Source organism: Ostrea edulis, chromosome 7 (genome assembly GCF_947568905.1).
Source record: "Ostrea edulis chromosome 7, xbOstEdul1.1, whole genome shotgun sequence".
NCBI lineage: Eukaryota > Metazoa > Mollusca > Bivalvia > Ostreida > Ostreidae > Ostrea > Ostrea edulis.
The window spans coordinates 32,990,734-33,007,873 of NC_079170.1; the positions used below are offsets into that span (position 1 = coordinate 32,990,734).

The following is a 17,140-nucleotide window of genomic DNA, read 5'->3' on the forward strand; positions in this document are numbered from 1 at the left end:
TATTTATCATACAAATTCATTGTAAATCATTAAAGATATCTTCAGAGATAACCAAACCCCACTGAGATTTAAAAAAAAAAAAATGCAAGCATTTGATGTCTTAATTCATTTGGGTTAATTTGGCGCTCCATACAGTTGCGACAGGCTTACTCGGTGGTTAGTGATCGCTTCGTGACTGGGAAATGTTTAACCAAAGAAGCACCCCCGTAACCTTTTCGCTATGTTAATGCATAGCTCATGGCTTAGTCAATCAAGTGAATTTTATTGACTTTATTGATAAAATTTCAAATTCCTGTGCCTCTTCTTGGTACGCTGCTATGTCGATGGCATAAAGAAGATAACTAGTTTCTCGTTTGTTATTTGCGATCGTTAATGCTGATTTATCTGTCACAAACTTAATTCTACCGGCAACGCGTTAGCAAACTGTCTTAATCCAGTAACAAACCTCTTAGTCCTCTGTCAAATTAAAAATTTGCCGCGCATTTGAAGTCTAGTTTTCATATTTTGTTGCGCATGCGGAAGCGGATGTCTTTGTCCCGCAATTTTCAACATGGCGTCAGATGAAGAAACGGTGTACTGTTTATGTCGAAAACCTTACGATGAAAACGAGTTTATGATTGAATGCGATGTTTGCAAGGACTGGTTTCACGGAAGGTAAAGTAATTCCGTCTAATTACACACAAAATGAACTCTAAGGTCGCAACAACGAAGGCTGATCTGCTGACAAAAGTTTGACAAGTTGATGTCAACAAGTAAAAAAGTTCTGTTGATCATTTACTGATGATTTAACAGAGATACTGAGAGCTTCGTTATATGCTGTTTCTGTTTGTTGTGAATAAGTAAGCAGCATTACCCTAGTATCTTGTCAAGACAGATCTGTATTCATAGTTTTATGAAGGTCGATTCCTATGAAATATTCAGGAATACTATCGGCTACCAGAGAGACCAAGAGTGAAATAATTCTTTGGACATTGCACTTAATAGCTGCCATAATGTAGCCCTCCCCGATTTTTTTTATTCTGACGTTTTCGGGAGAGGGCTAACATTCCAGAGTATGTCATAGGATCATAATGGTGCAAAATATTTTTATGAATAACCTGACTAATTAACAGGACCTGGTTGGGAACACTTCCCCTGTAGCGAGATATTCTCGCTAAAATGCGATTATCCCTCTATAGCGAGATAGTAAACATTACCATAAACAGGTGTTTTGGCGTCTTTATTGAAAATAATGGCAAATCCCGTGCAATGCCGAATAAGTGTAACACATACTTAACATGATCATGATGATGCAAATTATTTCTATGAAATTGACAACATAGTCAAGAAATTGCATGTACCAAAGTTGCTGCATAAGAGGGAAGCAGTCTGAAATCCAATACGCATCATGAGTGTTTTTGCTTTGATTGATATATTTGCGGAAGTATCAGACATTTTAGCACTTTTTCTTCTTTTTATGTGAAACAGGGCTCTTAATTAACATATGACTGGTTAAAAGTCTGGCGGACTGACATACATTTGTTTTAGTCAGTCCGATGAGACTGGTTAATTTTCTAATGCATCATTTTGGAAAATATACATATGAAATTTTATACACACATTTGGCATGCTTCGATCTGTAGATATCAGACAAATCTTATTTGTACAGAGTTCTTGAAATTTCTTTTGAAGTGTCAGACATTGGTCCGATACTGTTAGAAATAGTGTCAGCCCAAACAAAATTTTGTCAGTCCAGAAAAAAATGCATTGCTTTTGAGGTTTTTATAAATTTTATTTATAATCAACTACATGTGTTATTGTATTCAATCTCCATCTCAGCTATACGTTCATAAATTCTCCTTGCATACCCTTTCACATCTTCCTCACACTCTGAATCTTCTTCAATTCACCGAGTCACGTTTTTGCTCCATTTCTCTCTCACCCTCCACTTTTCTCTCTATCCTGTCTATTCCTCTCAACTTCTTTCTCATCTTCCTCTGCAATCGTTTAAATTACTCTCTCTCACTTTGGCCCAGGTGTAGTTGGTCTCGCGACTTTGAGCAGATGGTGTCACCTAGTAATAGGTAAAACCGCATCAAACAAAAGTCATTGTCTCCCAGATTCCCGGTTTCTTTTCTCCTTGTAGTTCTCACAACAGATTCTTCACGTTTACGTTTCAATGTCTTGTCGGATTTATCATCGGTTTGAAAATTCATGGGCCACATGGCCGCCATTTTTCCCGGTAAAAAATGGACTTCGATCCCGATCTTTTATCGGCCATCAGGACCGACAATTAAATAATTTGTGTCGGACATTTACTACTTTTATCGGATAATCCGACATTATCGACACTTTTCAAGAACTCTGTTTGTATCAAATATAAATCCCACATTTAAGTGTTACAATATTGTTTGAGGCATATTGAGTTAAATTTTATTTTAGTAACATTAACAAAATATGTTTAATTATTTCTGGAAAACTCTGTTGGACTGGTAAATTTTTCTGCGGACTGGTTGAAATTATACCCCATCAGTCTGGCTGGATTGGTGACTTAAAAAGTTAGCTTCAAGCCCTGTGAAACATAAAGAGATGTACTCCACGGGTGTTTTTCTCAGTTGTACGAAATATATTTACTCTCGCTAGAGAGGGGTAATCACGTTTTAGCGAGAATATCTTGCTAATGGGGAAGTGTTTCCAACCTGATTAAGCTCTGGAACGTGTATAATTTGCTTCTAATTTGATGTTGTTTACACCAAAAAGAGTACCAACTTTGCTCCTGGGCATGTCTAATAAAGGTGTTTATCATTAAATATCATACAATATGTACAACATGCAAAATTCGTCTTCCCTGCCATGCTTGTTATCGCTGTTAAAACCGAAAAACCTGAACGACAGTCAGCCCGAAAATGTAGTTATTCGAGCCATTCCGACAAAGAAAGGAAAATCACATGGTGGCAGAATTTTTTTTTCATCTTGCTGTTTGTTTTTTAACTTGAAATCAAATATAAACCTTTTTTTTTGATACAGACGAAATAGCTTTCTCCTCTGTACATCCTTATATGGGCATATGGAAATAACTTGACACCCAAATATTGCACACAATATGAATCGAGAGATTGGAATATACTGAAATTGTTAAAAATGGTGGAATAGAGTCCCACAAATCCTAAGTTGCACATTGTAAATTTATATACAGTGAAACTTCTCCAAACCGGTCCCTCAGAAACCGGTTCTCCCTGAATATCGGCCGATTTTCAAAGTCCCGGCAGAAATCTTAACATTTTCTTACAAAGAAAGTCTTACAAAACCGGCGACCCCTGAAAACCGGACATCAGCCACTTTTTAAAGTACATTTGTTAACAAACATGTGTAATTTACCCTTAACATTCCAGCCACTTTTTGAAGACTAGAAAATTTTGGCCAGAGGTTGATCAAGATTGTCCAGGTGTGCAAATTGACTGACCAACTGGCCAGGTGGGAAATTATCAACCGGAGATGTTAATTGACACTTAGCTAATTCAAGAGACCCTTCCAAATTCAGTACAAAATGTAAAAAACAGCTTGGAACATATTGAATGAATGCAGTATCAAACACCATATTGTTTCACCATACTATCGTATGGATATAAGCTGTAGTTAATAAAGAACAAACCCATGACTGTTAATGATAATTATTAAAAGATAGATTAACTTTCTTGGTTTCCATAGACTTAAAAGTCCAAAGAAATATTCAAATTACAATTTCATATTTACTACTGTACGTTTTAAAAACGTCAAAACAAAATTGTTAATGACATATAAGCGATGAATGTAAACAGGTTTTAGGTAAGATGAATTCCAATAATAGGCCTCTGTGTTTTCTTTATCCTGTTATCGATTTTCAGTTTAAAATTAGGATGATCCCAGCGAGAATATTTCTTGTAATTCATAATTTCCTTTAGGTACAAGCGGACTAATTTAATCTCCACCGATAATTGATCACAGATCACCAGACCAAAATGAACAGTACCTACTTTGTGAATATTGATAAAAAATGTCTATAATTGCTAAATTCTCAGTATACCGGCCATCCCTCTAAACCGGCCGTTTTTTTTCTGGTCCGAAAGCTGGCCGGTGTAGAGAAGTTTCACTGTATATGGGCTAAGAAACTGGTTAAAATTAACTTTTTCCACCACAGGCTAATTTTAGCCTTTGGGTAAAAAATCTACAGGCTAAAATGAAAACCTACAAGCTAAAATAAAAAGAATGAAGCAGTGCTCTTTTTTTCATGTTTTTTTTTAATTAATGATTTTTCACATCATTACTGAGCCTAATAATTTTTTCAAAGCGAATTGCGGAGTCATGGTTTATAAGCAGCACAATCACGAGTCCCATGAACTTTTTTGATAATTGTCATAGTGGTAAGCAATGCACTCGTGTCATCACTACAACCAGACCTCAATATGACAATAAATTAATGTAGATAGGACATTCTGATAAAAATTGATTACCAGAAGACTTGGTAAAACATAGACTCTGGTTTGTTTTTAAATAAATGAATAACAAAAACCTCATTTAATCACCCCTATAAGTGAACAAGACTCGTGTCACATGTCTATATTTTCATCATAATGCATAATGCGATGTCCGACCTCTAAAGCATTTGTTTGAATCCGAGTTTCTTGAAAAATCATGAAAGAAAAATCTGGATAGAAATGATTGTTGAAATTGGTCGTTCATGTAAGCGTTTGTATGATTCTGAGTGCAGGTTTAAGAAAAGTGAATAGTGCATCATTGTAGAAAACAGATACGATACGATCATGGTTTGTAAATCACCACTCGCTAAGATTTTCAAGTGTCCACTATTCTTACTTACAATTTTTCAAATGTACTCGCATTTTGTTTGTGAGTATTGCTCGTTAATTTCGAGCCCTGAAGAAACATAGAATATCATTTTATTTGCGTAAAGAAAGCTGGCAAATGTTTATGTTAAAAAATGTTGCGGGAGTGAATGACCCCTGCATTAGCACCATTACGGAGTAGGGGTGAAACGATCCAGAACCTTTTCGATTCGATTTTCGATACTTCAGTCTCAAATCGATAATTTTCGATTCAATACAATAGCATGCACCAAATTCTTTATCATGTTAAGATTTTTTTTAATGTTTCGTTTTTTTTTTTTTATTGCTCACTGTAAATAAATTCTACATAATGCAAAACCGTTTAACATAGAGCAACACTCTTATCACTTGTCCTAAAGCCGAAATGTTGCCATACCCAGGATTTAAACATTGGGGGTGCATTTTTCAACTTGACTGCATCCATTTTGATACAGCAAAGTTTACTTGTATGTTGATTGGGCAATTTTCAATTCCATTGGCTAATCAGAAACCGTGTTATCAAGAGTAATGTGTGCTATGATTTTAGAACCGTATCGAACCAAAACAGACCCCGAATAAATCGAACATCGAATCGAGACCACTACATTGCGATTTGGTCGCATCGCGATGCATCGTTTCACCCCTATTGCGGAGATCCTAAGGAGAAGAAGCTGTCCTCTCTCTTCCCCCACCCCAACGCTCAGTTTGGATCTTTGAAAATTCATTTAGGATGGTAGCTGTAAGGGTTCTTTATCATGCCAAATGTCTAGGGTGACCTGCCTGTTTAAGGTCATACCCAAAAGGCCTGTGACTTCTACTGTCATGACTTCTACCGTCAGGTGCTCGAGGAAGAAGCAGTCACTACTCGTGTGTGTTTATTGAAACATCTTATGTTTGGCGCAGTGTTTTGGGTCAAGAAACTAGGTCTCCCACATTCAAAGTGAATGCCTTCATCACTAGGCGGCTGTGACCAATATCAAAGTATGTGAAATCATATGAAATGAATTTGCTTTATGTGGAACTTGGGGGATTTATGAAGGTTGTTTTTACTACCGATATACACATGGTTTGGGGTACTTTTCCCGTACTGACAAAAAAATTAATATTTTTCATCCCACAGGTAATAATTACCCCCCAATTGCATGTAGAAACTAAGCAGAAAAGATTGTATGAGAATTTTAACAAAAACCATTTTCGCATATATCTTCTAATAATCTTAAGTCATTTTCTATAATAATTAAAGTCAACCTGTTTTGATTTATATTGTAATCTGCGGATAGATTTTAATAGTAGGGAGGCTGGCAGCGAATAAATGCTTTGTTTCATTCTTTGAACTTTTGTGATAATTTCAATTTGGTTGTTTTTTTTTTGTTTGTTGGTATTAATATTAATTTTTTATCAATCAGAACAAGATGGTAATTTAAAAAAAAAAGAAGAGATTATATATATATATATATATATAGTCCCTGAAACGTTCTTCTTTCCCACTTAAACGGTGAACGCACGGTAAGCGAACGGTGAACGAACGTAGAGTGACCGGTCAACGCAATTTGGTAAGCGAAACCAGAGCGCAAAGTGAACGGTGGAGAAACGCTGAGCGCACACTGAACGCAAAATGATCTATTTACTCGGAATGTTTCGGATTTTACCCTGGGATTTTACTTATTTCATAATCAAGTAATAAAATACATGTATATTTCATCATTTAATAAAAAAAATGTGATATACAGGTGACTTGTGTAGATCTCTGTCCTGTGATGTACAGGTGACTTGTGTAGATCTCTGTCCTGTGATGTACAGGTGACTTGTGTAGATCTCTGTCCTGTGATATACAGGAGACTTGTTTAGATCTCTGTCCTGTGATATACAGGTGACTTGTGTAGATCTCTGTCCTGTGATATACAGGTGACTTGTGTAGATCTCTGTCCTGTGATGTACAGGTGACTTGTGTAGATCTCTGTCCTGTGATATACAGGTGACTTGTGTAGATCTCTGTCCTGTGATGTACAGGAGACTTGTGTAGATCTCTGTCCTGTGATATACAGGTGACTTGTGTAGATCTCTGTCCTGTGATATACAGGTGACTTGTGTAGATCTCTGTCCTGTGATATACAGGTGACTTGTGTAGATCTCTGTCCTGTGATATACAGGTGACTTGTGTAGATCTCTGTCCTGTGATATACAGGTGACTTGTTTAGATCTCTGTCCTGTGATATATAGGTGACTTGTCTAGATCTCTGTCCTGTGATGTACAGGTGACTTGTGTAGATCTCTGTCCTGTGATATACAAGTGACTTGTGTACCGTATATACTCGCCTATAAGTCGGTTTTTTGGGAGTTCATTTTTGGTCCAAAACTCTATGTCCGACTTATAGGCGCGTCCTAAGAAGATTGGTATTTTTCTGGGCGGCGTAATGTAGTGTTTTTTTAACAACTCCGACGATTATCATAGACTACCACACAAATGATTATTGTTCACAAATATCTACACGTATTGTTTATGTATTTTAAAATCATGTATAAAGTACAAGTATTTACATATTTTTATCTAGTTTAAAATTATTTACATACCCGTAACTAATACTTTCAATTCAATTTCAATTCGTTTATCGGTAAAATTGAATTGCGAACCCGATTTAATATTGAAATATTCATATGTATGCTGGCTGACGGCACGTCTTTTTACCACAAGGAACCACAAGGATACCACAGGGTAGCACAAGGAACCACAAGGATACCACAGGGTACCTCAAGGGACACCAGTGTCACCTTAAGATACCCCATGGAACCCTAATGACACCCAAGGCACCCCTTACAACCTTATTGACACCCCAAGTAACTCCATTAACACCACATGGTACCACAAGGAACCCTATTAACACCCCAAATGACATCCTAATGTGACCTAATGACACACCAAAGTATCCTATTGATACTGCAGTGTATGTAAAGTATCTTCATGCAGTGTATGTGAGAGTCACTGGACCATATTGTTCATTTAACAGTGAAATGGGGGATCCTGTAGGTGAAAAAATTCTGGATTCAGGACCACATGTATTATAAATTAAGTTCAAAAGATTAGTGGAGGTTTCAAATGATCTAAGCATCCACAGATTCCTTTAATTTAACCAATTTAGAAGTGTTGCATGATTAATTCATTCCTAAGACCACATTGCTATGATCATAATTTTAACCCGAATTTCCTCCATTTCCCATATCTTGTCAATACATATAGAAGCCAATGCATAGATGCAAATTATAGCATATTAGATTAGAATTATTTCTATCATTCAATGGACTATAAAAAATTAACTATTATGAGTTATTTCCTACATTCAGACTTACATTTTAACCGAAGAAAAAAACTTTAAATTAAACTGTTTGCTTAAGGGCTAGTGCCCCTCCCCCCCATATACCCTTTTTAAATTGTAAAGGTACTTATTGCCCAGATTCAGTGAAGGTGTGCTAATGACCATTTAAAAATGTCATTTCATACCTAATAATAAAGAGATATTTTCTATTTGTCAACTTTTGATGAAAGATATTAATTTTTAATCCCTAACATAATAATTTGGTACGATATTTGGATACAATATAGCAAATGTAGCACTCTAACCTAATTTGCAAAACAAATGATGACAGCATTCTGAATAAATTCTTAATAGCAAATCTATCATGAATAATTTGAACTTTTTGTAACAGTACTAGTGGGATAGTAAGAGGTACAATAGTTTATTTAAATAGCACTTATCTGGAAACTGCTTTTTAAATTGATAAAGTTTTTTTCATATTTTACATCTGGGATATGAATTAATGTAATAAATAATTGGCTAAGATTATATTTATCGAACAAAGATGTGACTTTCTATGCAAACTATCAGTTTGTAACACAATTTTTCTGAGAGTTCCTTGATACTTTTATGTTAGACAAACTTAACCTTCAATTTCAGGAAATGATGAAAATGTAACGTATCTACGATATCAATTAAATCCAAATCAAACACATAGGAGGGGAGCACCACTATGTTTTGTTTTTTTTTTTGTTTGGGGGGGGGGGGGACTGGCTTAATAAGTATAAATCAATCCTGTAAAGAAGCCATGGAAGGGCCAATCTAATAATTATATAATAAAACAAAATAAAGTGATTGATGAAGATATATTGCTAGAATAAAAACAAGAGGAAGATGATCAGGGAGCAACAAAGTACTTAATGCAGTTATAATCAGCAACAACCCAGTATAATTCTTTAATCTAATTTATCTATCATTAACATTATCACATTGATTGATCATCATAATGAATGACAAAGAGGTAAAACTCTTAAGGCAGAGTAAAATTTCAACAACTATGAACCTAGTTTGTTTGCTAAATTTCAAGAAGTAGGGAGGTTTCAAAGAATTGGTGCATTTTCACCAAATACAAACAATAAAGCCCTGGCTTATTTCAGACCCAGGCACCATGAATTTTTAATTTTAAGATGAAACACCTTTGCTTATTATACTTGACTGTGCATTTAGTTCGTTTGTCAAAAACCGACTAGAGAGAAGAAGATTCTAAAAGATTGAATTAATGCATTTTAAATATAGAATTAATAGAGCCCCACCCTTCTTTGGAACTCCTGACCCAGGGGCCACGAACTTCACAATTTAGAAAGAGGCTCCTTTGCTCATCATAATATAACACTAAGTTTGTCGGCTAAATACCAAGGAGCAGAGAATACTTTTAAAGAATTAATGTATTTTCAATATATTAATGGAGCCCCACCCTAACTTCAGAACCCCTGACCCAAGGGGTTTGGACCATGAATATCACAATTTTGGAAGAAGCACCCTTGCTCATCATAATCATGCACTTTGTTCATCTGCTAAATTTAATGAAGGAGAGCAGGTTTTTAAAGAATTTATGCACTTTCACTATATGGTCAATAGAGTCCCAGTCCCTAACTCCAGAAACCCTGATCCTTAGGCCATAAATTTCATAACTTCGATGGAAAGCTCTATGCTCTTTACAATCAAGCCAACATCTTTACTGTTTGATTTCCAGGAGTATGGGAAAATATTTTCAAAGTTTACTTCAATTTCTTTTGAAGTCCCACCCCTCAGGCCCCAGGAGACAGAGATCCTGAAATTCACAATTTTTGTGTCACTTCACCAATAGATGATAATATGGGTAATTCAAAACCAAAATTGTTTGAAACTGATTAAGCAGTTCTGGAGAAAAAGTTGAGAAAGTTAAAAAAATTATGACACAAACTTAAGACACAAAGCTGGACAAAACAGATAGAAATAGGTCACCTGAGTGACTCAGATGACCTAAAAATGCATATAAGCCATATCTAGATTCATTAAGATTGAATGGGATGTCAATGATGTATCCTTGTGGTTCCTTGTGGTAAAAAGACACATTCTTGACTCTTAAAAACTCTATTGTTGATACAATGAATTATACCAGAATCCCACAATAACAGTTTTTGCAAGGTGCCTGCCACTAAGTAAACACGTCAGGTACTGGTCATTAGGAGACCATAATTGCTTAGGTAATCAAGGGATCATGGTCCATAATAGATCAAGGGATGCATTTAAACTCCAAACAGATATGGCTTGGATATTGAGCACCTCATAATTATTGATTTCTCAAAATATTTTTTGAAACATAGGTAAAAACACTAGAGCATTGACTTGAAATTGTCAACCTATAAGCGGGTCAATGACAAATTCCTACAAAATAACCTTAAAAAATACAACCGACTTATAGGCGAGTATATACGGTAGATCTCTGTCCTGTGATGTACAGGTGACTTGTGTAGATCTCTGTCCTGTGATATACAGGTGACTTGTCTAGAGCTCTGTCCTGTGATGTACAGGTGACTTGTGTAGATCTCTGTCCTGTGATATACAGGAGACTTGTTTAGATCTCTGTCCTGTGATGTACAGGTGACTTGTGTAGATCTCTGTTCTGTGATATACAGGTAACTTGTTTAGATCTCTGTCCTGTGATATACAGGCATCGTCGGTTACCCACGGGTGCTTCTATTCGATTATCTCCATCATCACACATTGAGGGAGCGTGAGTGGACTCAAAACCGTGGTTTGTGACGATGATATACAGGTGACTTGTGTAGATCTCTGTCCTGTGATGTACAGGTGACTTGTGTAGATCTCTGTCCTGTGATATACAGGTGACTTGTCTAGAGCTCTGTCCTGTGATATACAGGTGACTTGTCTAGAGCTCTGTCCTGTGATATACAGGTGACTTGTCTAGAGCTCTGTCCTGTGATATACAGGTGACTTGTGTAGATCTCTGTCCTGTGATATACAGGTGACTTGTGTAGATCTCTGTCCTGTGATATACAGGTGACTTGTGTAGATCTCTGTCCTGTGATATACAGGAGACTTGTCTAGAGCTCTGTCCTGTGATATACAGGTGACTTGTGTAGATCTCTGTCCTGTGATGTACAGGTGACTTGTGTAGATCTCTGTCCTGTGATATACAGGAGACTTGTCTAGAGCTCTGTCCTGTGATATACAGGTGACTTGTGTAGATCTCTGTCCTGTGATGTACAGGAGACTTGTGTAGATCTCTGTCCTGTGATATACAGGTGACTTGTTTAGATCTCTGTCCTGTGATATACAGGTGACTTGTGTAGATCTCTGTCCTGTGATATACAGGTGACTTGTGTAGATCTCTGTCCTGTGATATACAGGTGACTTGTGTAGATCTCTGTCCTGTGATATACAGGTGACTTGTGTAGATCTCTGTCCTGTGATATACAGGTGACTTGTGTAGATCTCTGTCCTGTGATATATAGGTGACTTGTCTAGAGCTCTGTCCTGTGATGTACAGGGTGTCCGTGTCATAGTTAGACTCAGTTCCTGTACGTGAGTCTTTTTGTCTTTTCAGTTGTGTCGGCGTACAAGAATACCAAGCCTCGGACATTGAGATCTATCATTGCCCTAATTGTCAACTGACGCATGGACCGCTAGTGTGTAAGTACTCATTGACTATCAAGTACTAACTGTCAACTGACACAGGGAAACTATTGTGTAAGTACTGTCAACTGACGCATGGACCGTTAGTCACTAGTGTGTAAGTACTCATTGACTATCAACTGACACAGGGACCTAGTGTGTAAGTACTAACTGTCAACTGACACAGACCACTAGTGTGTAAGTACTAACTGTCAACTGACACAGGGAAACTAGTGTGTAAGTACTAACTGTCAACTGACACAGGGACACTAGTATGTTCATGTAAGTACTCATTGTCAACTGTCAGCTCATTAACTTCAGCTAGCATATCAACCACTAATGTACAAATACTCATTAACTGTTAGTTTACACACTGACCGCTAATGTGTAAGTACTCATTAACTGTCAAATGATACAATATATATGCTTTGTGGTGATTTAAGTGCTTTAGTACCTAATGGTAAAATTTTTGCGGACCACTTATTGTGTAAGCTTCAGGTAACAGGGATTACAATTTCATCACACATTGATGACCAGTTTTCTGTTAAAGATTAATCTTGGATGTTACAATGTAATATTTCACTTACTAATGATTTACTTGAAGTTGGAGAAGAATTGGGTGTTAAAATTTGGTATTTCACTTAATAATGGTTTAATTGAAACATGAGAAAACATTGTTTATTTTGTGTTTTACAGTGAAAAAGCGAAGAAACTGGCACCGTCATGATTACTCTGAACAGGACGATTCAGGGAAGGTAAGGCCTCCCACTTAAACTGATACCTAATTATCTAATTATTCCACTTAAACTGATATTTGTAAATTTCCTTTTTGTCTGATGAAATTGGAAGGTCAGATTTTTGTTCACCTGTCATAATTAGGTCATGTTATGGTATGGTGAAGTATGTGTTTGTCTTTGTTTATTTGACTATTTTTAGCTCACCTGAGCTGAAAGCTCAAGTGAGCTTTTCTGATCACCCGTACTCCGGCGTCCGTCTGTCCGTCCGTCTGTCCGTCCGTCTGTAAACTTTTCACATTTTCAACTTCTTCTCAACAACCACTGGGCCAATTTCAACCAAAGTTGGCACAAAACATCCTTAGGTAAAGGGAATTCTTAATTGTTAAAATAAAGGGCCAGGCCACCTTCCAAGGGGAGATAATCAAGAAAAGGTAAAAATAGGGTAGGGTCATTAAAAAATCTTCTTCTCAAGAACCACTGGGCCAGAAAAGATGAAATTTATAGATAAGCTTTATTAGGTAGTGCAGATTCTAAATTGTTAAAATCATGGCCCCCGGGGGTCGGATGGGGCCACAATAGGGGGTCAAAGTTTTACATACAAATATATAGGGAAAATCTTTAAAAATCTTCTTCTGAAGAACCACTGAGCCAGAAAAGCTGAGATTTATATGAAAGCTTCCTTATATAATGCAGATTCTAAATTGTTAAAATCATGGCCCCCGGGGGTCGGATGGGGCCACAATAGGGGGTCAAAGTTTTACATACAAATATATAGGGAAAATCTTTAAAAATCTTCTTCTCAAGAACCACTGAGCCAGAAAAGCTGAGATTTATATGAAAGCTTCCTTATATAATGCAAATTCTAAATTGTTAAAATCATGGCCCCCGGGGGTCAAAGTTTTACATACAAATATATAGGGAAAATCTTTAAAAATCTTCTTCTGAAGAACCACTGAGCCAGAAAAGCTGAGATTTATATGAAAGCTTCCTTATATAATGCAGATTCTAAATTGTTAAAATCATGGCCCCCGGGGGTCGTATGGGGCCACAATAGGGGGTCAAAGTTTTACATACAAATATATAGGGAAAATCTTTAAAAATCTTCTTCTCAAGAACCACTGAGCTAGAAAAGCTGAGATTTATATGAAAGCTTCCTTATATCATTCAAATTCTAAATTGTTAAAATCATGGCCCCCGGGGGTCGGATGGGGCCACAATAGGGGGTCAAAGTTTTACATACAAATATATAGGGAAAATCTTTAAAAATCTTCTTCTGAAGAACCACTGAGCCAGAAAAGCTGAGATTTATATGAAAGCTTCCTTATATAATGCAAATTCTAAATTGTTAAAATCATGGCCCCCGGGGGTCGGATGGGGCCACAATAGGGGGTCAAAGTTTTACATACAAATATATAGGGAAAATCTTTAAAAATCTTCTTCTGAAGAACCACTGAGCCAGAAAAGCTGAGATTTATATGAAAGCTTCCTTATATAATGCAGATTCTAAATTGCTAAGATCATGGCCCCCGGGGGTCGGATGGGGCCACAATAGGGGGTCAAAGTTTTACATACAAATATATAGAAAAAATCTTTAAAAATCTTCTTCCCAGAACCACTAAGCCAGAAAAGCTGAGATTTATATGAAAGCTTTCTGATATATAGTACAGATTCTAAATTGTTAAAATCCTGGCCCCTGGGGGTCAGATGGGGCCACAATAGGGGATCAAAGTTTTACATACAAATATATATGAAAATTTTTTAAAAATCTTCTTCTCAAGAACCACTAAGCCAGAAAAGCTAATATTTACATGAAAGCTTTCTGACATAGTGCAGATTCAAGTTTGTTCAAATCATGGCCCCTGGGGTAGGATGGGGCTACAAGGGGGGATCAAAGTTTTTCATACAAATATATAGGGACATTCTTTTAGAATCTTCTTCTCAAGAACCACTGAGTCTGAAAAGCTGATATTCACATGAACAGCTTCCTAACATAGAGCAGAGCTAAGTTTGTTCAAATCATGGCCCCCTGCTGTAGGATGGGGCCACAATAGGGGATCAAAGTTTTACATACAAATATATAGGAATTTTTTTTAAAAAATCTTCTTCTCAAGAACCACTGAGCCAGAAAAGCTGATATTTACATGAAAGCTTTCTGATATAGTGCAGATTCAAGTTTGTTCAAATCATGGCCCCTGGGGGTAGGATGGGGCCACAAGGGGGGATCAAAGTTTGACATACAAATATATAGGAAAAATCTTCAAATATCTTCTTCTCGTGAACCATTGGGCCAAAGAAGTTCACATTTACAAGAAAAATTTCTGACATAGTGTAGATTCAAGTTTGCGAAAACTATGGCCTCCAGGGGTAGATTGGGGCCATGATAAGGACTACGGTTTTACATGCAAATATATATAGAAAGTCTTCTGATATGGACCAAGGTGACTCAGGTGAGCGATGTGGCCCATGGGCCTCTTGTTTTGGTGTGTTACTGAATATAATTAGATTGGTAAATTTTCCAGCATGGAGGTTGCTCCTGATGCTGTTATCGCGCTGTTTCACTGGGAGTTAGCATTGTAATTTATCAGATTTCTTGAAAAGGGTTAAATATTGTCTGTACAAATTTATTCCTAATTTGAAGGCTGTTATTGGTAATCCACTCGGGTTTTGTTACTGCTCTGTTTGCTTATCTTGGTTTTCACATCTCATACATCTCTTCTGATTTCTTTGTGTGGAACTTTGAGACCACCATTTTGTTACTAAATCTCATCTCTTAGCTATAATCAGGACTAAGCAAGTCTTGAAAATAGTGTTGTTCTTTTAGATAAAACATTGTTTTCGGAATTTAAAAATTTATACTAGCAAATCCTACAAACACGATTAAACGATAACTTTTGAAGAAGTTAATTGGTTTCAATTTCAACATGTTCAATGTCGTTACATTAATCTTTGGGTTTCACAAGGGATGAAGTTTTGAATTTCCATTTTATACTTATAGCTTAATATAGAAAAAATATTTTTTTGGCACTGTTCCCCAATTTCAAAAATGTGCAAAGACGTTTTTGGAACATTTTTTGTAGAGAGACCATTTTAGCTAGTGCAAGAAAATTCTTCTTTACATCGAAATTAGGAATCTTGAAATTTCATTTGAATTTACACGAGTATGTAGTGATGTCACTCAAATATAGAAATATAGACAGTGTCTTTAAAAAATTGAAATATACATAAATTAGATTTTTTAAGAGTAGTTTTACTTGTGTTATTTTCTTTATACTGGGTACTTTATAGACAATTTTGAAATTGTGTTACATGGACACAATGATACTCATCTGTTAATGAAGAGATTAGATTTCAGTCTCTTTCATGGACACAATGATACTCATCTATTAATGAAGAGATTAGATTTCAGTCTCTTTCGTCTGTTTTTAGGCTGTCCAAACAGGAACTGTTGTATTCATCAAAGAGTTAAAAAACAGAACATTTCCAAGGTCAGTACTGGTCAACTCCACTTATATTGAACTGTTATATTGAAGTATATTGAACGATCTGTTATATTAAAGTCACTTATATTGAACTATCTGTTATATTGAAGTCACTTATATTGAACTATCTGTTATAGTGGAAGTCTATGAACTATCTGTTATATTGAAGTCATTTAAATTATTAAACTGTTATATTGAAGTCATTTGTATTGAACTGTTATATTGTTCAGAAGTCACTTATATTTAACTATCTTATACATTGAAGTCACTTATATTGAACGATCTGTGATACTGAAGTCACTTATATTGAACTATCTGTTATATTGAAGTCACTTATATTGAACTATCTGTTATATTGATGTAAAAATAAATATATATAATTCAACATCAGTTGTATTGAACTTTGGATATAATGAACAATTCAGGTTGGTTTCTAGAATTTCAATATATCCAGAGTAGACTGTAGTAAGATTCTCCATCACACTCTTCAGACTGTCATCACACTCTTCAGATTGTGTCATCACACTCTTCATTCAGACTGTATCATCACACTCTTCATTCAAACTGTGTCATCACACTCTTCATTCAGGCTGTGTCATCACACTCTTCATTCAGACTGTATCATCGCACTCTTCATTCAGACTGTGTCATCGCACTCTTCATTCAGACTGTGTCATCACACTCTTCATTCAGACTGTGTCATCACATTCTTCATTCAGACTGTGTCATCACACTCTTCATTCAGACTGTCATCACATTCTTCATTCAGACTGTCATCACATTCTTCATTCAGACTGTCATCACACTCTTCATTCAGACTGTATCATCACAATCTTCAGGCTGTGTCATCACATTCTTCATTCAGACTGTGTCATCACACTCTTCATTCAGACTGTATCATCACACTCTTTATTCAGACTGTCATCATACTCTTCATTCAGACTATCATCACAATCTTCAGACTGTCATCACACTCTTCATTCAGACTGTCATCACATTCTTCATTCAGACTGTGTCATCACACTCTTCAGATTGTGTCATCACCCTCCACTGGAGAAATCCCACATCTTATCACATTTCTGCAAATTTGAAATACTTTCTCCTTGCCTCAAATTTGG

General features: G+C 36.2%; 1 protein-coding gene across 2 annotated transcripts in view; it reads left to right on the top strand.

Annotated features, from left to right (window-relative positions):
- Nucleotides 1-533: 533 nt before the first annotated feature.
- Nucleotides 534-17,140, top strand: part of LOC130048040 (histone lysine demethylase PHF8-like) — a 56,754-nt gene continuing 40,147 nt past the window's right edge. For both annotated transcript variants that reach the window (XM_056144030.1, XM_056144031.1), the window contains exons 1-4: nucleotides 534-654; nucleotides 11,739-11,824; nucleotides 12,503-12,561; nucleotides 15,970-16,028. In XM_056144030.1, the coding sequence (XP_056000005.1) occupies nucleotides 551-654; nucleotides 11,739-11,824; nucleotides 12,503-12,561; nucleotides 15,970-16,028 (308 nt within the window). In that variant the 5' untranslated portion in view covers nucleotides 534-550. The remainder of the gene's footprint in view (nucleotides 655-11,738; nucleotides 11,825-12,502; nucleotides 12,562-15,969; nucleotides 16,029-17,140) is intronic.